Source organism: Schistocerca piceifrons, chromosome X (assembly GCF_021461385.2).
Source record: "Schistocerca piceifrons isolate TAMUIC-IGC-003096 chromosome X, iqSchPice1.1, whole genome shotgun sequence".
NCBI lineage: Eukaryota > Metazoa > Arthropoda > Insecta > Orthoptera > Acrididae > Schistocerca > Schistocerca piceifrons.
This window is the reverse complement of record NC_060149.1, coordinates 690,860,014-690,884,106: the sequence shown is the minus strand read 5'-3', so window position 1 is coordinate 690,884,106 and position 24,093 is coordinate 690,860,014. Positions and strand designations below refer to the sequence as shown.

The 24,093-nt window shown below is 39.5% G+C and overlaps 1 protein-coding gene across 1 annotated transcript in view; it reads left to right on the top strand.

The window, feature by feature from the left end:
• Positions 1-2,355, top strand: part of LOC124722620 — a 237,750-nt gene extending 235,395 nt beyond the window's left edge. The window contains exon 12 of the mRNA XM_047247755.1: positions 429-2,355. Within this exon, the coding sequence (XP_047103711.1) occupies positions 429-554 (126 nt within the window). The 3' untranslated portion in view covers positions 555-2,355. The remainder of the gene's footprint in view (positions 1-428) is intronic.
• The last annotated feature ends 21,738 nt before the right edge of the window (positions 2,356-24,093 follow it).

Genomic DNA, 24,093 nt, shown 5'->3' with positions numbered 1-24,093 from the left:
GCTGCCAAATCAAACAGACATAGTATGAGTCTTGTCTCAAAGTCCCCTGTGCAGCCTATTTGCCATTTTAGAGAATTTTCACAACTTTTCTAGGCTATAGTATTTTTTGTGTGCAACAGCACTGAGGAACATCCCAGATGAGTGTAAAAACTTGTGCAAGACACACAACTGTGAATTTAAATAATTTAAGGAGTAAAAGTAACAACCCATTGAACTGTATAGTGGTGAGTTGTTAACTTTATTCTTAAAGTATTTGCATTTCACCAGGGCTTTCCATTACCATGAGAGCGAATCTAACATATAGTTCTACCATACATAGTCTTCATTCATGTCAACATGTCTGATCATGTTTAAAATCTTGTAAATAATGACATAGTTATTCTTTTATTAATAATATGATTTCATAAAACTCTCATATGTGTTAACAGGTACCCACTGGCAAGAAAATGATTGTTAAGCGTCAGAGGCCAGCAACAAATGGTCGTACAAAAAGGAAGAAGATTCAAGTGAAGAGGAAATCACAAGCTGGACGAAAGAAGAGAAGGAAAATGTGAAATAGTTCACAGATGAACACATCTTTCTGGTTTATTTCCTTCAAGAAATGATTATCTAACTTAAAAAGAAGTATCTATATATTTGGTGTGCCAAGTTATCTTATAAGTATAAGCAAAGAAGAAGTTATAATCATTCATCAGCAATGTTTATGCAGTATTCAGAGAACCAAATATTAAGAATTGTCTGTTTTATATTATTGTTATTATTCACAGAATTATCTGTGTTAATTGTGATGTTGCTATATTGTGTTAGTTGTTAGCAATATCCCAACAGTACTGTAGTAAGCTAGTGTAATATGCTATTTAATATGTATTATTGGTGTCTGTCATCTGCAAAAAATGTATTTCCTTTACAGCACAAACATCAACTGATAAATGATGTGTATCTTGATTCACACATATTTCATCATCTCTGTGCCGTCATCAGTGGTAACATAGCGAGAGGTGTAGAAATCTATTTGGAATAGAATCTAAAACAAATTATTTTCAAATGGCATAACATTTTACATGATGTTTTACCATGGCACAAAAAGAGTTAATCCTCCTTCATACATTGATTAATTATGTTACCACATAATGTTTGTGCTATGATGGGAATGATTGTCCTGTATTTACTTAGTAGAAATGTAATTTTTTTTATAGATATCAATATTAATAGGCTCATATTATAGCTGTTAAGTTACTTCTTATTAATGAGTTCATGTTGTTCAGTTACTTTTGGTGTCCGCAATCATAATCAGAATCACATATAAGGAATCTGCTGAAATTTTTCAACGTCTGGGCTGTTCCTACTGTTGTATGTACAAGGGATAGAACTGGAATTTTTAAAATTCATATTACAAGGTCATTTTAATGCTCATTGTATCTGTACAAGACAGTACCTACATATCTCCATGAGTGGCGAGAAGTTATTACAAGAAATTTTACTGTTTTTCTCAGTAAATCTGTTGTTTCAGCTGTGTCATCAGATGTGGAACTATTTTTGTATATAGATCTCCACACCAACAGTCTTGTATATCTTTGCAGAGACTGACATAAATAGTTTGTGGAGTAATAAGGTTTCTGAGTCGCAGTTGAAAAGGTATGGGAACTTTAGTTTTTGAACATGCTATTGTACTACAGGAATAAAGATCAATAGTTATGAAACTGTACACTTTTGATATCATATGTGAAAAGAAATTAACAATTTCAAACTTATCAATATATTTTATGTGAATTTGGAATACTTAAAACAGCTATTTTGAAATCATATATGTCATATTTTGGACTCATTGCTCTGAGACACCATTATGTGATTTGTTTCTTAATCTTATGTATTAATTATGGAATTCCTGTATATTTTGAGTTTATATGTTTTTTTGTGGTTACATTTATAATCATTTCTTCTTTATCACTCTATGTTAATACAATTTTTATGCAGTTGTCCTAAATCACGTCTCTTTCTTGAATAATTTGTTCCTTATTTTGACATTAACACTTTATTTAATTATTCTGGAACTGGATGATTTCACCATTTTGCACATTATTGTTGTATATCATAATAACAATTATTATACTTACAGTCTATTATGAATCCACACAGCTGTGTGAAACTCTTCTTAGGGTCATCATCACATTTAACTTTTTCATCACTCTGCTGTGTGGGTTAAATATGCTGTAAGCATAACAGTTTTTATTGTAATCTAGCTTGATAGTGTCCTCAGTGTGAAAATAACTACCTGCCTAATGATGAAGTAAAGTGCTTATTGCGAAATAAAAGAACAGCCTACATAGAAAAATCACTTCCTTTAAGTATATTAATATTGACTCATATATACTGATTGTATGCTTCAGTGTATATTTTGATATTTAGTAGATATTGATGTATAATATATATTCTGTATTTTTAAATGTGACCCACTCTTTGGTGTTTCATTTTTTTGATGTCAAGATGAGTTCCAAAAGCTCCTTTGATAAATACACCATTTCCTCAAATTCTTGCTTGCCATCCTCAAGAACTGGCCAGGGCAAAAGTTGTCTGGACACCTGGACACGAGTGTGATGGAGCTGTCCAGTGCTGCTTTCCATGTGCTTTCTTTTGTGGAACAATTGATTTATGATTAAATTCACAAAGTGGATGTGTTGTGGATATAAATGGAGATATTGGATTTTCTGTAGCTTCCACATTGCTCATTATTTTTAGTGCTATGATGTTGATTGGTGGACATGATGCGCAACAACTGGGGTCTGTAACAATGGAAACATACTACATTCATCTTAAGAGTTAACATAGAAAATAACTTTTATTTCACACTATATATGGAGTTGCTAAAAACATGAAATATAACATGTCACCTCAGACAATATTCTTACATAGCATTATCTCTGCCCATTTAATTATTTCTTATAGGTTGGGACAACATCACATAATTTTCAAATAGAAATTGTATTTCATTCAAAAAGGTGTTCAAGCTAAACTTGTAAATATTCCATAATCTTGGGTGCATTTGACTATGAAGGGGCTCGCTACACAAAAAGGAACAAACATACTTGTGATAATGTACATTAAAACACACAAAGAACGTGTAATAAAACATTTTAGCGTTCCTTTACATTAGTCAAACTTTGCAGACTGTGAAATGGTTTGCATAGGCCTTATTAGTACGACCCACAAATGACATTATGAATCAACACTACGTTAGAAATTTCTTACATGCAGTTAAATATGTGTGCAGACTACATGTTTGTGAATGATTGAGTGTACAGGGAATTTTTAGTTGACATTAGAACGAAAGGTATAGATTTTCTGTCTGCGGCATTTAGCGGGATTGCCTCAGTCAGTTCATCAGTCACAGATGATACCACTGTTAAGGAGAATTGTAAAACAGATGTGGGCTAGAGGTATCTAACTTGTATTGTCTCTGGTTCATCCTTGGGCATAAGAAGGTGAGCTCTCTATAGGAATCGAGATGCTGTGGAAGAATTACTAATCTTATAAGTTGTGTGGCGAAAATACAGGTGTGAACATTAATGCTAAACTGTTACTGACCAGATAATACAGAGTTTCCAGAGAGTGCAGATAACAGGAAAGTTGGCTTATGATTCTGTCCACACTGGTAGTTACATCATATGTTGCAATGATTGACAAGCATTCCTGTACAGTTTATACAGTAGTGGTTGACAAAAGCTTTGCCCTGGACTAAAATAGTGTTTGCAGGTAACAGAAGTATTTTTTATGATACTCATTACAGTTACTCATTTCACTCTGTGGTCATGTCATACTATGATAAACCCACACATATACTGAGTTCCAAGTCCAGAGTACAGACAAGTACAACACTAGGAAGCAAAAAGATTGATAAACTGTCATAGTCATCAATAGCTCTCTTCACAAAAAAACCAAATGCAGTTCACCTGTGCTTCTGTTGTTTAGCTTATGCAGTACTTAGATTGCTGATTGCAATAAATTTGCCACTTGCTGTTAATGTTTATTTTGATGCTCAAGTACTCAGCAAAGCCATCAATACAAAACAGGTACATATAATAAATACTGGCTAAGCATTTCAATTAGGACTTAGACTAGAATGCAGTGTGGGCTTTTCCACAAGGGCACAAAAGAAAATAGACTGTTTGCATCATGAAGAAATTATTTGTCATAGTATGTTAATGGCTAACTGTATTTCAAACCTGATTTGTGTCCTTGCTATGTGACAAGTATTATTAAAATCAATCAGCCAAACTGCAGTGGATGGTCAGTCAGTAATGCAAGCAGTCTCAATTCTTTTGTGTAAAGATAGTACAGTTTGTTTGTGGTCACTTAATGATAGGTGGAATTTGATAGCTGTTAGGTTCATGAAACTGTCAAGAAAGCTATTAAAATCTCATACAATTGATAATTTAACACAGTATACACATATATCAGATGTCTTATCAAATAAATAAAAGTCAGTCAACAAGTAACAGCACACTGAGTTTGAAAGAAGAAATCAGCTAACTGCATAGAGAACGTATTCTGAAACCAACATATACTAATATTCACAAAATAATTATTCTGAAGTTTACTAATTTGAAATCTAATAGTGTAATGGCTATAAAGATAGTTGGCAGATTCTCCAGAAAATTTTCACGTTTCTCCTCATGTGATGATTGACTAATTTATATGATGAAAAATAATGGTCAGGTTTACTTTTCTGCTGCTGTTGAGGCTGTTAGAGACAGAGTACTGGTCTTAATGGAAATTGGTAGCTGAAGCTGACGTAAACACCTGGGAAACTGCTGCAAGTGATTGCTGCTTCTTTGGAGTCAGTGTCCAGTTTCTTAACCACTGTGCACTCTTCCTTGGTAAGTTTCATAGAGGTTACACCACAATCCTCCTTCAGAACTTCCATTGATCTGTATAGCTGTTGACATCATAGTTCATCACAGGACTGATCACACAGAACAGTCTCTTCAAAGAAATGTTCCCTCATGTGAAGATAAACTAAACACTGATCATGCAAAAATTTGTAATTAAAGTTCTACAACTGATTAACTGCACACCACACTGATTTTCATCAATACTACAAATAATCGATCAAGAAAAGCATGCAATAACACAGTGCTGTGGGGATAATGTAATACTCTGACTAAAATGGTATGAAGATTTATCTGTTTGTGTGCATGGCTAGGAAGGTTGTACTTTGCACTGGTGAAAACAAAGGCTAACCGTGGTTCAGTGAACAAATAGTTGGTGATAGAGCAAGGCACAGCAGTCCGATTGTGAAGTGTGGGCCAGTGAAATGCCACACAAGAAGCTAATCAGTCATACAGTTATGTACGTTGTTCACGATGTACAGCAACCAGCCACTCATTTGTAAGTGTGAATTATTGTTTATCCTAGGAAATCTCACCAGTAAACCAGTGTATAACTTGTTTTGAAGAAAGTATAAAAACCGTCTGATGATGAAGTTTGTTAATTTGAAATTGGTGATGATACTTTTTGAGTAACGTAATGTGAAACCAATTTGTGGGTGGTTACTGTACACCATCAACAATTTATTTCAAGTAACAGCCTCAGTCTCCAACCATGTCTTCATTCGACAAAATTACATTAAGTCATATAATTTTTAATACAACTGCTGAATGTTTTAACTTTTTATGGTTGGGGTTCACAGCAATAAAAATGGCTGAATGTTTCTCAGGCACACAGAATCCTACACTCATTAAGTGAAATTCATGTCTATCTACAAGAAAGGAGGCAAAAGTTACCACAGAAACTACCATCCAGTATTATTGTAACATCATATCAGTATCATGTTATCCGTTGTAGAATGTTAGAACACATACTGCGCTCAAACATAATGAAGTATCTCAAACAGAATGATTTGTTCAATGTAAACCACTGTGGATTCTGAAAACTTGGTTCATTTGAAACCAAACTGTCTATGACAAGATGAAAGTCATATATCAAGGCAGCCAGGAAGATGCAGTATTCCATCTTGCCTCACTAACACATCAACACTTGTTGGTGAAAGTATGGTCATATGGTGTATCAAATGAATTTTGTAACTAGATTGATGATTTCTTGATAAGGAGGATACATTATTTTATGGTGAATTGAGAGTGATTGTGAGATGTAGAAGTAACTTGAGACATGCACCCAGGGAAGTGCATTAGGTCACTTCTCGTACATGTCTCATATGAATGATCAGGCAGACATTATTAATCATAACCTCAGATATTTAGCAGGTGGTGCAGTTAACTATAGTAAAGTACTATCTGAAAAAAACATCTGGTCAGATTTTGATAAGATTTCAAAGTATTTCAAATATGGGCAACTTGTTTGAAATGTTCAGTAACTTAAAATTACATACTTCATAGAAGCAAAAAGTTCTGTCACATTATCTATTATTCACAGCAGAAGTCAATGATCTCCCACAAATACTGTGTTGTAATTATTTATGGGAACATAAGATGGGATGATCATATAGGTTCAACTGTGGGAAAAGCAGGTTGCAAATTTCAATTCATTGGCTGGGAGAATCAGCCAAACTACAAAGGCTGCTTATCAGACACTCATGTGACCAGTTGTAGAATATTGCTCAAGTGTGTGGGCCCCATACATAGGCATCTGCAAGGAGGGGGGGGGGGGGGGGGAAGAAGAGGAAGCACTTGCCCACTCATGGACTCTGGGTACATGTTTTTGATTCGTTACAGAATTATCTCAAATTTGTAGCAATCATTGTCTGGAACTGCAGTAAACTGCAGATTTAATAGTGCTAACCAGGAAAAGAAATACTGCAACCTTAGCAATCACTATATATCTTGGGTTTTCTTAGTTGGCACTCCATTCATGGGAAATTATGCTGATTCCTGTGGTGCAGCTATGGATTTGGTGCCTGATCTGCAGTCAAGGTGGATAAGAAGCTTTGCAGAACTGTGCCAATCCTCATTCAGCACTGACACACACATCCCTATAAAAAAGAAAATACCTTTTCCACACTAGAAGAGAGGGAGAAAATCATGCAATTTTAAGGTAAATATTGAGCTCTCGAGAACTGGAACCTTCTCTTGTGAGTAGAACACAGCATCACATGACGCCACAGTAATGTCACAAACTTGACAGACAATTGATTACATTGGTTCAGTCCTAGGTACTAAAAGTTGATTCTACAGGTAAGTTTGAGGATGGTTTTCGGAGATTTCTCAAATTCATCTAATAGTTTTTTTGCTCTGGACTACAATTTATGTAACAAAGACAAAAAATGTACCTTTCAAAATGCATTTTATAAAGTTTTAGTTACGGTAGTCAACACTACAGAACAAATAATGAAACAATGCAAAATCAATTATCATGAACAGATGTAAGGTTTTATAAGCAAACAAATTGTTAGAGATGGCATCAAAGTCGAATAAGATTTTTTTAAAGTTTATTCCCTATTTCTCCACTTCAAGAGGTATTATAGTGGCGTTTTTGTTGATAGCTAATGGAAGTTTCTCAGTCATTATGATTTTTACCTATTTCTGATTTTTCGTTTTTAGTTTCAGTCTAACATTGTGGGAGTATGAATAATCTAGTTTTGTGAATATTTTCTAGCTTTGGATACCCTGGATTTACGCACACGTGGATGGAATTTCAGATCATCAAATCAAACAGGTGGCGTCCATATTCAAATTAATAATATAAAAAGATTCACTTTTTGTATGCCAGTGATGTATGTTTGCTGCATAGGTACTGAAGTAATCTACCTTAAAATACTAAGTATGTAACTATCCACAAAGTAGAAAATTCCATACTTCTTGCCACATTTCTTTTCAAACCCATCAAATCAGTTATATCAAAATTAGCAATTTTTGAATCTTGCCCCCTCTTGGAAAAATTTCTGTGAATGCCCATGGATCCATACTAAATATGTCTGACAGTGACAACATGAGCGGCCACCAGTTTGTTTGACTTGTGGGAGTGTCCACAGAAATGAAGGATAACCTGACGTGGCAGATGCTTAAATATCAATGCTGACCATCCTGCAAACGCTTACTTACAACATTTAATTGACGAGTATCAAAGGAGAACTACAAGAGCTCCTTACAACTAACTGGCTTTTCTATGGACTACAAAGACAAGATTAAACTAATTACAACACACGCTCAATCACTGAACAGTCATTCTCCCCTCACTCTACATGCAAATCGAACGGGAAGAAACCCAAATACAGTAAAACTTCCTCAAAACGGAACTGCATAGGACTAAAATAATTTTCCAAACTGGACAAGTTTATACATTATGTAAAACTCACTAGGCTACGTAAGATCTGTCAGGTATCATGCACGAAACTATAAATTTGTAATTATGCACGTATTTATGTACCTTTACTCCTGCACAGTAGATGTTCGTTTACTGTATATTGTAGAGTAGAATACTGGGCTATTACACAAACTGATAAACAATACGGTATTTCTATTTTTTACTCTCATTTTAAATTCGTTTATTGTTGTATGTACATACTTACTATTCCCTTGTTTATTTGCTTTACATTTAAGTTTTCCCGCCACATGTCAACGAGGCAAACCTGTTTGAATTTCCTGTTAAAAAAATGGCTCTGAGCACTATGGGACTTAACTTCTCAGGTCATCAGTCCCCTAGAACTTAGAAGTACTTAAACCTAACTAACCGAAGGACATCACACACATCCATGCCCGAGGCAGGATTCGAACCTGCGACCGTAGCGGTCGCGCGGTTCCAGACTGAAGCGCCTAGAACCGCTTGGCCACCAGAGGCCGGAAATTTCGAAACATCGTTTATGCATGCAATAGCTTCTTCAGACGTATTAATTTTTCTAGCGGCGTCGTTTTGCTTCTCTTCTTCTTCCTTTGTTTCTTCCTAGTCATCATCTGTGTTGCGGATTTCCACTAAATCCGTTGTTGAAGTAAAAGTGAAGTGAGCTGACAGAAAGTCATCATTTCGAATGCAGTCATCGCCACTACATGAAATGTTTCGCATTGTGATTAGTTCAACAATTGCTGCTGCATTTTCTTGAGGTTCGATTGCCACAAAGCGTCTTGTACTTGACCTGCAAACTCCATTTTGTTGAAGCGCTTGGTGACAGTCTCTGGCTTTATTTCAGTTACTCCCAAGCCAATCCAGTTTACTGCATCCAGGACAGAAACTGACTATGCAAGAGTAAATTCACTTTAGCTTCTTCAGCACTAAGTACAACGGGCTGCATCAGTAAACGCCGACAATGGGACTTCAATGTGTAACTAACACTTTATTCCATGGGTTATTTGAGGCTGGTTGAACCTGGCAGGAACCAAGCCATTTTCACATTTGATAACTTGACTTTCGGGTGGCAGGTTGCATTGTCTAGGAAAGGAGAACTTGTCAATTTCCTTTTCTTCATCGAAAGAGCTCAGCCGTTCTTCCATAATACCACTCACCTCTCCCGGCTTTTTATTGCTTCGCCATGTGACTGGAAGCTTACTGACGTCTATGATTTTGAAACAACGCGGTTCTGCCGCCTTTCCAATCACCACTGGCTTCTCCATTTCAGTTAACATGTTTCCACAAAGTACATTTTTCCGCCGGTGCAATTTTCACCTCGAACTGGTAGAGATTTTGAAGGCAGTGCGTGATGCAACAGTCCCGTTTTATCGGCGTTGAACACGTCTTTCTGGTCGTAATTCGCAGTTAAATTGTACATTATTGTTTTCCTTTCTCATGCTACTCTTTCCTGCACATCCTTGGCTTCCCCACACACTACATGTCACACTATGTTCTGCCTAGCTTATAAACTGTCCAGCCATCCTGTGGATGCCTTAAACTCCGTATTTCCAAGCTTTTAAGCGACTTTCAGAGCCTCACTCTGCAATATGGATCCAGACAAAAGTAAGTTTTTTTACCCGCACACTTACGAACCATTCCCACACTATCCCGTTAATTTCTTCATTTTTCGTCTTCTTCTCCTTCTTTTCGTTTGCCCATTCCCTTTCATCCATTCATACCGCATCTTATCCTTGTTTCTTGAAGTATCATAAATTTGTGTTTTACCACATTCGAAACGCAACATTATTTCGCACATAGAGAGTTTGTTTTTTCACTCGCCTCGATTACCTTACTCTTTCCGTAAAGTGTTAGCGACTCATTCTTTTTGTTCGACATCATGTTGTTGCCGGGTAAGACCACGGTTTAAGGGAACAACACCTACCTCTTTCACTGTGCAGATTGCAGTAGGGTGCGCAACAATGTTCCAGTGTGCGGCTGCGGGCGTCAGTAATAATGGAAAACAGAAACGCCGACAAACAGAGCGCTCACGAAGGAAGCATTTCCTTTGATTTACCGACACTACGCGTCACTTGTTCGTTTCTGCACAGAGCGGCGCGGTTTGATGTCCACACGCGCAGCGCCGCGCTACGCTGAACATGTTTTCTTGGTTTCGCTCCGCTTAACAGCAGTCCTTGTAGAGCCGTGAACAACTAATGTACTGCATACCGTAATGCAGTAGTACTCTATAAGCTCATTTCTGCATTATACAATGGATTATTAATCAAGTTTTAAAATCTGGATTCCGTTTCTAAGTTAAGCACGTTCAGCTTTACAAAAAAAAAAAAAAAAAAAAAAATAGCATATAAAACGCGTCAGGACTGAAATACTTTCACGATTTGGGCAGATTTCCAAATTGTACACGTTCCGCTTTGACCATTTTTTACTGTATTTTGTTTGATGGGAAGAAAGCTCAGTCATGCACTAGACAATGGTTTACAGTTGGATGTGGATGTAGAATGCGATGGTCGTCTGGCTCCACATACTACGAGTGCTCGATGGGCGAGAAGTCCGAACATCTGGAGGGCCAGAGAGAAATGCGTACAAATAGTATAGAACTTTGCGCTGTATGGCGCGTATTATCCTGTTGGAAAATAGCTCCCTCTGCCGACGTCGCAGTTGTACGAACCAATTGTCAATGTACCATGGATGAATGCCAGAGCTGGTCACAGTGTGTTACAGACTGCTCTCTCTATTATAAATCCCACCGTGTATTTTAAAGCAAGTACGATTACATGATACATTTTGTCAGTTACCAGTTTACATACAGGAATATTACTATCGTATAGTCCAAGACACAATCGATTCATCACTGAGCAGCACCAGCTTTCATTCACTCCCCGAAGGCACAGTGCCAGTAACCCGATCTGTGGTACAGCGCTATAAAGGGTAAATATACCAGAGAAATCTTTATCTGAAACTCAAGTTGATACTTGTTGCTGTTTCAACTCTATATCTCCCATCCTCCAGGGCTGAGGTTGGGGATACAGTGAGCATAATAATGAAAGAAAAAATAGGGTACAGAACGAAGTTACTGTAAAGACATAGAAGCGATTTTGCAGTAAAATATATTACAACTAATGAAGAAGTTACTAGGAAAGAAAAAATTACGAAGGAAAACAAGCAGTGTTGTAAATACGACAATGTGAGTCTGCTATAGCCATTAGAAATTTTGGAAGAAAGGATGAAAGAACTTTGGCGTAAAAAATCAACTTTTCAGGATCGTCTTTCCTCTTGGTGTCACGCTGACTTTCTCAAAATAAAATACTGTCAATAAGTGGTTGAGAGTTCTTTTTCTGGCTGCCAGCAATTGTTGACGTCCTTTGGAGGAAAAAACTACCGAGCCGATTGTTGGTTAAATAGTTTCATCACTATTGGACAAACAGTGTAGGGTCATAAACTGATTATCGTGTGGAATAAAGTATAAATCTTTATCCCTGAAGAGGTGGCTCTAACGCCGTGAAATTAGTTGGATCAGAAATAAAGACCGGCCGGGGTGGCCGAGCAGTTCTAGGCGCTACAGTCTGGAAACGCGCGACCGCTCCGGTCGCAGGTTCGTATCCTGCCGCGGGCATGGATGTGTGTGATGTCCTTAGGTTAGTTAGGTTTAAGTAGTTCGAAGTTCTAGGGGACTGATGAGCTCAGAAGTTAAGTCCCATAGTGCTCAGAGCCAGAAATAAAGATCTTCATACGGCTGAAGTGGTCTCATTCTTCATGGCTAAATTTTAGAAAACAAACTTGTAGATATTTCTTAAACAGTTTTATGCAGAGAAAACTTTTAGATAAAGGTAAAAATTTTCCCATTCCATCTTGGCAGTGTGCTACAGCAATCAGTTTGAAAGTGTTTCAGAAGAAAGTGTTGTTCCAAAACAAATTTAAATAAGGGAAAATTGATTTGTTTATTTCATTAATAAATAATCCACCATAACAGCATAACTCCAGAATTTAATCACAATTGTGTATGAGGTAAACATGTATGTAGAGCGGTGCGTGGAGAGAGTCATCACCGCCACATCAAGATCAGGGTGGCGGTGCCCTGGGACACAGGGTTTTCGGCTCTCCTCACACTCGTCTGCTTTCGACTTTTGAGCTTTTTAGTTTCCAGACTTTTTGTTGCCCTACAAAAATAAGATTCCTTATTGCAAAATATGTAATCAGTAATGCAAATGCTTGAAGTACATTTAAAAATGATCTTTCTGTTTGAAAAGAACTATATCGGCGTGAGGGAAGGAACAAGCTCGAATTGGAAGGGAGGGAGGTACGTAGGAAAGAAACGCAATAGCTGTTTTCATCTTACACTAACTGCAAGACAAATCAGACTGATTATGTTTGTTCACAGAAGGATAAGAAAAGAAGTAAATGTATTTTAATGTGAAGCCATGAACATAGATTTGGCTTAGACATACACTAGTGTTGCTTGATACACTTTTACAACACAATTATAAATTTTATCTACACAATTAATCGAGCTTACAATTTCTACATCTACATCTACGTGATTACTCTGCTATTCACGATAAAGTGCCTAGCAGAAGGTTCAATGAACCACCTTCAAGCTGTCTTTCTACCGTTCCACTCCCGCACGGCGCACGGGAAAAACGAGCACTTAAATTTTTCTGTGCGAGCCCTGATTTCTCTTATTTCATCGTGATGATCATTTCTCCCTATGTATGTGGGTGCCAACAGAATGTTTTCGCAATCGGAGGAGAAAACTGGTGGTTGAAATTTCATGAGAGGATCCGGCCTTTGTTTTAATGATTGCCACTCCATTCACGTATCATGTCTGTGACACTATCTCCCCTATTTCGAGATAATTCTAAACGAGCTGCCCTTCTTTGTACTTTTTCGATGTCATCCGTGTTGTGGGTTGGCAGGAGAGCCAACACCGGTATGAGAGGAAGCCGAAAGGCACGCGTTTTAGCTCACGCAGGCTGGCGTGAGGTCTGGAACAGGGCAAGGAAATTAGACTGTAGAAAAAACTGACGTAGCTGGTGGAATACTTAACTTTAATCCATAAATGGTGAACGTCGCTCTTGACGGTACATGTTTTACAGCATCAATAGTAACTGGTAATGGCGCCTTGCTAGGTCGTAGCAAATGACGTAGCTGAAGGCTATGCTAACTATCGTCTCAGCAAATGAGAGCGTATTTTGTCAGTGAACCATCGCTAACAAAGTCGGTTGTACCACTGGGTCGAGTGCTAGGAAGTCTCTCTAGACCTGCCGTGTGGCGGCGCTCGGTCTGCAATCACTGATAGTGGCGACACGCGAGTCCGACGTATACTAACGGACTGCTGCCGATTTAAAGGCTACCACCTAGCAAGTGTGGTGTCTGGCTGTGACAGGACAATCCGCATGTCCCACCCGATGCGGAACCCACTCCGCACAGCGATACTCCAGAATAGGGCGGACAAGCGTGAGATAAGCAACCTCTTTATTAGACCTGTTGCACCTTCTAAGTGTTCTGCCAATGAATCGCAGTCTTTGGTTTGCTCTACCCACAACATTATCTATGTGTTCTTCCAATTTAGGTTATTTGTAAATGTAATCCATAAGTATTTAGTTGAACTTACAGCCTCCAGATTTGTGTGACTTATCGCGTAATCGAAATTTAGCGGATTTCTTTTAGTACTCATGTGAATAGCTTCACACTTTTCTTTATTCAGGGTCAATTGATACCTTTCGCACCATACAGATATCTCATCTAAATCATTTTGCAATTCGTTTTTGTCATCTGATGGCTTTACAAGACGGTAAACGACAGCATCATCTGCAAACAATCTAAGACGGTTACTCGTATCGTCTCCTATGTCAATAATATAGATCAGGAACAATGGAGGGCCCATTAATTACTTCATGAGTATAGAATGCTAGTTGTGTTTCACAAGAAAGATATTTTCTGAGTCCGTGTGACTATCTGTCAGTCAATAAATCATTTTCTTCGAGGTAATTCATAACTTTCGAACACAGTATATGTTCCAAAACCCTACTGCAAATCGCTGTTAGTGATATGTGCCTGTAAATCAGCGTATTAGTCCTATTTCCCTTTTTGGGTATTGGTGTGACTTGAGCAAGTTTACAGTCTTTAGGTACGGATCTTTCTATGAGAGAGTGATTGTATACAGGGTGAAGCGAAATTCGCGCACTCGGGCTTCACAGTGCGATTCCTCACATGCCAGCGACAAAAAAATATCTGGCACAAAATTTCGTCCGGCGAGTACATCCGGCAGAAAAGAATGGCAATCTGGCAACACTGTAACCACATGAACCTTTGCCAGCTCATACTTGTTGTACTGTACAGTAGGTGCAGCGGAGAGAGTTTGGGTTAGCATGCATGAGGTGGAGGGTTTGCTCCCAGGTTCAGGTATATGTTTCTTATTTGGTAAATGTAGTCCAGGTGTTACGGTATCTGGCATCTTAATCGTCAACAGCGATTACAGCAGGTCCTCTAGAAAACATTTGCACTTATATACTACAATCATAGAAATGGAAGATTGGTCAGCTTTGAAAGAAGCCTTTTCCACGTCGTGGGCGTGAATTTTTCACCCCATTTCATCTACTAGATGCGAAACCTGTTTTCTTTGTACCCTTCTCCAATGGTCCCATTGATTAGTACCAACTATTATTCTTGCCTCCTTGAGGTCCATTACATTTCGTTAGGGCCAGTAGGACTAGCAACATTCTTTGAAAATGCTGTCCAAACTCAGTTACTATTTGTATGTGTTATCACCATGGTCACATTAATTATGCCTTTCAACATTGAGTCTGGTAACCGCATGCTGTTCAGTACGTATGTCAACGCATTATTATTATTATTATTATTACCGATGAGATTGTGGAAACATCATGTCTATTACAGTTAGGCAAACAGTGTAATTTGAAACTGAACATATCACAATTAGCGGTGTTGGGATGAATCATGCAGAACAATATCTGTCAGAGGGGTAATGCATGTTGGGTGCAACAGCGTGCAGGACTGACGACGTGTTTATACTGCTTGTGCTGTCCACCAGACAGGGAGTAGTTGCGAGTGGAGTAACGCGCCTGTGACAGACTCCAATATATGTGCGTGCACATATCGAATTTTCTCATTGTAAACCTCTAAACCAGTGTGGCAGACGTAAGGCACGCACAAACGATGAATATGAGGATATGTTTCTGTTCCTTGGTGCATCTGATAATCGGTCTGGTGTCCCAGATCGTGAATATGCTGCTAGATATCCTCGTCGACGCCATCCAGATAAATGTGTGTTTCGTCATCTGGAGCTACACCTTTGGGAGTCAGGTTCTCTTCTTCCACAATCGCGTGACAGAGGTCTTCCACAGACTCGCCGTACTCCAGCTACTGAGGAAGCTATTCTGGAGGTCATACACCAAGAACCTCAGCGAAGTACACATAGTGTAGCAAGACAGCTGTGTGTCTCGCAACGCAAGGTTGTTAACGTGCTGCGCTACCATGATCTGCACCCTATAATTACGCTTTCATGCAACACCTGCACTCTGCAGATCGCCATCAGCGGATGAAATTCTGTGAATGGTTCCAACAACAACAGGAACCCAGCGATGACTTCGTGTACACTGTAAATATGGTCGGATGAAGCAGCATTCACTTGTGAGGGTGTCTTCAATATGCACAATGCCTGCCATTGGTGTGAGGTTAACCTGCACGTCACCCTTGACCGTCGCTATCAAGTTTGCTTTGGTATCAATGTCTGGGCCGGAATATCGGGCAACAGGTGTTTGGGCCCCTACATGTTGCCTGACTAGTTGACTGCACGAAAGAATCATGCATTTCTCTCAGACTATCTGCCTGATGTGCTGGAAGATGTTCCACTATATGTTCAGCAGAGGATATGGTTCCGACATGATGGTGCACCTCCACACTCTGTAATTAATGTGCGACAGTATTGGGACACAACATTTCTAGGGAAATGGCTCGGACATGGAGGTCCATTTGTATGACCAACTCTTTCAGCCGACCGAAGTGGCCGAGCAGTTCTAGGCGCTACAGTCTGGAGTAGCGCGACCGCTTCGGTCGCAGGTTCGAATCCTGCCTCGGGCATGGATGTGTGTGATGTCCTTAGGTTAGTTAGGCTTAAGTAGTTCTAAGTTCTAGGGGACTGATGACTTCAGAAGTTAAGTCCCATAGTGCTCAGAGCCATTTGCCAACCTCTTTCACCTGATCTAAATCCCCTGGGTTTCTTCCTGTGGAGACACCTGAAGGAGCACGTGTACTCTATTCCACCGATGAATGTGGAAGAATTGGTAGCACGCTTTCATGCTGCTCTTGTTACTGTGGATTCAGCTTTGCTGTGAAGGGTCCAGAGCTGTGTGATCTGGCGGATTGCACAATGTTTGTACGTGGAGGGAGGTCGGTTTGAGCATCTATTGTTCTGAGGACAACGTATTCTGTTGTGAAGGTCATGCGGTCATTAATATGGACATTATTATTGCCACTGGTTGCTAATGTGCGACGTCTGATTGCTCATATTACATGTAGTAGAAATGACAAGTAGATGTTGTGTTATTGCACTGTGCTATCATCTTTAGCAACTTGGAACTGATAATTTTGTTTGTAGTTATTCTGTCCTATGACAGGTAATTTGTTTCAACTGTCTGTTTCTTATGTCTAACCACGTATTTCTAATGTTCAGCGTTACAAAATGTTGTAAATTGAGGATACATGTGAACTGAGAGACGGTGTATAATACAGTATGAAACGTCAGAATGAAATTAGCAAATAAAAAAGTGCTCCCCAAACCAGGATCGAACCCTCGACCTCCTGCATGCTAACCCAAAAGTCTAGCCACTGTACCAAGCGTACAGCAGCAATAGTGTGGGGTGACAGGGTAGTTACCAAACATGTGGTTACAGTGTTGCCAGATTGCCACTCCTTAACGTCCTTTTTCTGCTGGATGTACTCGCCGGACGAAATTTTGTGGCAGCTTTTTTTTTTTTTTTTATCGTTGGCATGTGAGGAGTCGCGCTGGGAAGCCCGAGTGCGCGAATTTCGCTTCACCCTGCATAGTTGCTAAATACCGAGCTATTGTATCAGGATATTCTGAAAGGCACCTGACTGTCATACAACCTGGACCGAGCCTGTAATTCAGCGGATTACTCTTATCTCCCTTTTTGGGTATTGGTGTGACTCGAGCAATTTTCCAGTCTTTAGATACGGATCTTTCTATGAGCGAGCGGTTGTATATATTTGCTAAATATGGAGCTATAGTATCAGCATACTCTGAAAGGAACTTGACTGGTATACAATCTGTACCGGAGGCCTTGATCTTATTAAGTGATTTAAGCTGCTTTGCTACACCGATGATATCTACTTATATGTTTCTCATCTTGGCAGTTGTTCTTGATCGGAATTCAGGAATATTTACTTCATCTTCTTTGGTGAAGGAGTTTCGGAAAACCGTGTTTAACAACTCTGCTTTACTATCACTGTCATCAGTGACTTCGCTGTTGTTAACGCGCAGTGAAGGTATTGACTGCGTCTTGCCACTGGTGTGCTTTGTGTATGACCAGAATCTCTTTGGGTTTCCTGCCAGATTCCGAGACAGAGTTTCGTTGTGGAAATTATGAAAAGCATCTCGCATTGAAGCACGCGATATATTTCTAACTTCTGCAAAACTTTCATTTTCCCATGCAAAGATATTTCAAGTCTTCCTTGCTAAGCAACAACCCAGCGATAATTTTTAAGTCTTTTTGAAACACATAGCGACCTTTTCGCTAATGAATAAGCCACCATAACGTTCGCATACAATTCGTCTAGTTCATTTTCTTGCAAGATTAGTCACAGCTTCAACAGATCTAATCCTTCGTCTTTGTACATACCGGTACTGCTTTTCAAATACCACGCAAGGTCGATATATTCGCTTTCTATGCGGATTGCAAAATCACTTGACTACACGCTTCCAAGGTTTTTCGTTCGTCGTCCAGTTTCATTTACATCGGCCTATGTAAGATTAGACAGGAAACAACTTTTTGTTAAATTGATGAGCACGTTTCCACCCGTTTCTCCAAATTATTGAATGTACTAGTAACTATTTCGTAGAAAACGTGCCTTCTGTTATGTCGCGAGTAATCAAATCGTGTCTTTTATATGTTACGACCTGCAACGTAATTGGGGTATTCGACTTGAGCAGTCAACTGAAAGAAGGGGACCGTGCCTACTCGTCACCACAGATTTCATCCAAAATTGCGGTACACGAAGGGCTTGGCCAGAAATGAAGTGATGGAAAAGTGGGAGATCTACACGGCCAGCCGTTTTTTTTTAAATTTTTTTAAGCATTTTGATGCGGATCGAGCGAGGCAGGAGTCAATTGCGGGAACTTCCTTGTCAGGCAGCGGTTAACGTGGCGAAAACAGTTCAGAACAATAATAAGAGAAACGTGTTTCGAGTGCATATGCGGAAACGTTGTTTTATTTTTATTTACTTTTCTTGTGTATGTTACTATGCAAATAAGCCGAGATAATGCTCAGTATGTTGCACTGATTAATATTTTCGTAAAAGGCATGAACGGAAAGGCAAAGGAACATTTGGAGTAGCTAATAAATTTCCAAGAAAGTATTGTACCTACAACGTCCATTAGGGCTTTGCAAATAACTTTTCAGTGAGTGATTATAATTAAAGCGTTCAAGACTTCGTGTTCCGTTAGTTTCATTTTGATCTTCGAGCAGCCCACGACAGATGTACGCGAACAATATGTCCTTGGTGCAGGTAAGATCGGCTCAATGGCCGTTGGGGCCAAACTACGACTGCGAAGCTCATTCGCTTGCTAGCTCTTAACTCCTTTAATACCTTTTATGAAAATACTAATAAATACAATATATTGAGAGAATTATTTCGGTTTATTAAGAGAGCAAATGACGTAAATATGCAAAATAAAAAGCTTATCCACATATGGACTCGACCCCATGACCCTCCCGTTCTAAATTTTTTCCACTATGCTGAAGGCTGGATGGAAATTATGGTACTATAAATGACTCATCCGTCACCCGACCCGCGCCAAAAATGCTATTATTTCTAAAGCCTGGCCATCTGGTGCTCCTATTTCTGTCACTTTAATTTCTGGTCATGTTCTGCATATACAGGGTGGCGCAGGGAAACGGGAAATTTCGAAATAACGTCATTTCCATGAATAAATTCATAAAACTAGTAATTTATTAACGAAAGTGAATGTATTCAGTATGTCATTATTCAGTATGTCTTTACAATCAAAATGTCCAAAAGTGTCTCTTTACTTTTTAAAGATGACATCGGAAAGATGTGCTCCCATTCGGCGTTCACACTCTAACAGCCTGTTATGAAAACTCTGGAATGTGCGGTGTAGCAAATCTTGGGGAATGGCAGTGATTTCGTTTTCAATGTTCTCCTTTAGTTCATGGGTTGTTGCAGGACGTGTATGGTACACCTTGCCTTTAAGATATCCCCACAGGAAGAAGTCACACACACTAAGATCAGGGGATCTCGCAGGCCATGCAATATCACCGTTACGTGAAATAATGCGTCTTCCAAACAATTGACGAACTGCTGCCATCGATTGTCAAGCAGTGTGTGACGTGGCTCCGTCCTGCTGAAACCACATGTTTTCGACGTTAAGATTAAGCTCGTACAGTCTCGGTGTAAAGAATGTTTAAAGCATTTCAACATATCGAGCGGATGTTACTGTCACTGCACTACCATCCTCACGTTCAAAAAAATAAGGACCAATAACACCATGACATGATATAGCACACCATATTGTGACCTTGGCGCTATGTAGTGGTCGCTGGTGAAACTCACAAGGATTGTCCTATGCCCAATAACGAAAATTTTGTTTGTTCACGAATCCGTTCAGGTGGAAATGGGCTTCGTCTGATATCCATAAGTTACCAAGGAAATTCGCGTCCTCGTTGATTTTAGCCAATATCTGGCTACTAAACTCCATACGTGACGCTGGGTCTCGTTCAAGTAAGTGTTGCACAATCTGCAACTTATAGGGATTCGTGCAGTATTATTTTTAAGCTTCGTCGCTTAATCCCTAGCGAAGATGCATGCTGTCGAACGGAGCGGCGAGGATTTCTCTCGATTGCAGCTCTAGCAGCTGCAATGTTCTCTGGGGTACGTACCGTTGGAATGCCACCTGGAGGTTTCTTTTTCAAGGCAAATCCTGTTTCTTCAATATTACGCACCCACGTTGTAATCGCATGCGCAGATGAGACACGTCCATGACGTCCAAGCTGGTAATGCTGTCGAAATGTTCTCTGCGCGGCAGTCGCACTAACACCATTTTTGTAAAACACTCTCACAGCTACTGCACGTTCCGCACCAGTCCAATTCTCCATGATTACTAAATGGCAATGCGTTCACATCAATTGTGCAAAGTTTCGAACATCTACCGGCGCTACAGTGCTGCCAACTGTAACGTTCAAAATTTCCCGTTCCCCTGCGCCACCCTGCACCATATGTTCGGACGAAATCGGTGATGGCGACTAGGTGTCGTCACCTTGCAAGCTCCATCGTGTTGGGTTGACTACATTTTTAAGAAAAATAATAGCTAATTCACGCAATTATTTACAACTGACTGCCAGAGCAATGTCAACTTGTACACACATCGATGTCAATACGCCATTGTACAGCAGCTGCGAACAGAGGCAGTAATCTAGCTGAAGTCAACACTGAATAAAACGCTACGCTAGCGACAGTGCTGCCTTCCATGTTTTCGAACGGGAATACAAATTCCGATCAATGTCTCTCAGCGCGCTAGACGCAATCCTACCTCGCCTATGCATAAATCCAGCCCTGATCAAGGTCAAAGTGGCCACTATTCATTTGATCTTCTCTAGCTCTTCTTGGCAAAGGTTCCATACTGATGAACAAAACTCAATAATCGACGTGTTTTGTAGACCATTTTTTTCGCGGATACGCACATCCACTTACTCACTTTGTAGACCATTTTTTTCGCGGATACGCACATCCACTTACTCACTCACTCCCTTGGGTTCTTTGGGAAGTCTCATTACCTGCCTCCAGTTCTTTTGTCTTGTACCGCTTTCTCCCATTCAGTGATACCTAGCACTCTGCAGTCTGAGGTCACCTCGTCTTGCCATCTGCTTTTTGGTTTTCCAGGGGGTCTTGAACTATTCTGCCATGGTCAATTCTGACAACATGGCCTGCCCAGTGCAAACATCTCGCTTTGGTGATGTTCACTACTGAGGGTTGGTCGGCTGCTTAACTAGATCTTCGTTGGGTCTCCAAACCCATCTTCGTGTTGCTTGATCAAATGTTGGCTCAATGATTTTTCTATACACTTTATTTTCGAAGACTGAGGGGGTGTTCCTCTGTTTTGGCCATGTTCCATGAGACTCGTCTCCCTATTGCAGTACAAGCCTGATGATTGTATTGTAAAGTTTCAGCTCGGTTTCCCTTTTCAAGAGTTTGGAGGCTAGAAGTTTTTGGAGGGAGAAGTAGACTTTGTTTGCATTCCGTAGTCTAGTTTGGTCTTCGTATTGTCTTTTATTGCAATCATTTACATTTACACCTAGATATTTGAAGTTCGGAATGCTCTTCAAAGTGTAGTTTTCTATGCGAAGTTGATCACGTTGTTCTGTAGTCATATTTTCCCTTCTTATGATCATGTATTCTGTTTTTTCCTCATTGATTTTTAAGCGTGTTTTCATGGAGGTTTCATTTAGCTCTTGAACAACGTTTCAGTTTCGCCATTGTTACCGAGCGAGGTGGCGCAGTGGTTGTAAGTAGGCTGTCTAGGTTTTTATATTGGTAATGCCACGTAGCGCTCTGTATGAAAATCACTGGCTGTGCTGTGTGCAGTCTGTGGCTGGGTGGCATTGTTGTAATATTCGCTATTGTAGTGTTGGGCTGTTGGCTGTTAACAGCGTGTAGCGTTGCGCAGTTGGAGATGAACCGTCAGCAGTGGTGGATGTGGGGAGAGAGATGGCGGAGTTTTGAAATTTGTAAGACTGGATGTCATGAACTGCTATATATATTATGACTATTAAGGTAAATACATCATTTGTTCTCTATCAAAATCTTTCATTTGCTAACTATGCCTATCAGTAGTTAGTGCCTTCAGTAGTTAGAATCTTTTATTTAGCTGGCAGTAGTGGCGCTCGCTATATTGCAGTAGTTCGAGTAACGAAGATTTTTGTGAGGTAAGTGATTTGTGAAAGGTATAGGTTAATGTTAGTCAGGGCTATTCTTTTGTAGGGATTATTGAAAGTCAGATTGCGTTGCGCTAAAAATATTGTGTGACAGTTTAAGCACAGTCATGTATAATTTTTCAAAAGGGGATGTTTCACATGTCGACCCTTAGCCAAGGATACCTCACTGGAATCTTCTGATTTTTTTCTTGTAGTTTGTGTAATTAGTGTAGCTTTTGTTTATTGCTAGCGCGTAATCATAGAGAGAATTTCCTTTGTAACTGTAGTTTTTCATTGTTGTACAGTAAAACAGTTGTGACATGCATGTAGATTTGCACCAAGTATTTCGCAGCTGCGCTTGCAATTAAGTAGAGATTATTTCCATTGCTATGTTATCTTATTTTGCTCTTCAAATTGTGCTTTTCTGTGTTATCGTGTGAAATATTGTGACAATTATGGCGTGTGAAAAACATAATACTAGGCTCCAAAGTAAACTGAGAAATGGCAGTGAAGACGAAAGCAGTGCGTTAGCGCCACCGTGTAATGAATTAACTAATGTTCAACATAGTAATTTGGTAATTGTACATAGGGAAATGGAGCGGGCGGCAAACAATGGCGTAGGCAGTGAAACAATTAGTGAACAGGGAAGCATTATCGATCGATCGCTCGGCAACAGCTCGCCTCAGGAATCCGAAATGACAGGACTCAATTTTGCAAATACTGTAGATTCGGGCTTTGCGTCCTCACCGTTTTCTCAAATAAGTCAACACACATTTTCTGCTTGTCAAAATGTGAATGTTGCCGGTGCAAATGCACTGCCGAAAAGCGTAGAGGAACAGATTCCAGACACTAATGCATTGTTATTACAGCTAATGCAACAAATGGAACAAAATCAGAGACAAACACAGCAAAAGCTTCAAAAGTTAGACACAATGGAACAACACCAGAGACAAACACAGCAACAGTTAGACACAATGGAACAAAATCTTCAAAAGTTAGACACAATGGAACAACACCAGAGACAAACACAGCAACAGCTAGACACAATGGAACAACACCAGAGACAAACACAGCAACAGTTAGACACAATGGAACAAAATCAGAGACAAACACAGCAAAAGCTTCAAAAGTTAGACACCACACTTGAACAAACACGCGAAGAACTACTGAGTTACATAACATTGAATCGAAATGTCAAAAAGTCTGTAATGAAGTAAAAACACAAATTTGTGAGCATTTTCAACCTATTTTTCCGCGGCATGAAAATGCATTACAGAATCGCGAAGCAGCCATAAAAGAACTGCAAACCATTGTTCATGAAAATCACGACACCTTGCAAGCTAAAATTGACTCAGTTACATCTACAGATTCGGTTACGCAACTTGCAAAAACTCAGGAAAACTTAAAGGACACGGTAGATACTCTGAAACTTGGTTCAGAAAAACACACTGAGGAAATAAGTACACTACTGGAGAAAGTAGCCGAACTTTCGGATCAGTTCACTAACTTATCTACAAAAGTAGATGATGATCTGAATGACACAAGACCTGTAGCCATGACTGACACAGAAGAGTATGAACAAATTAAGAAATTCAAACAAAATCAGAATCAAATT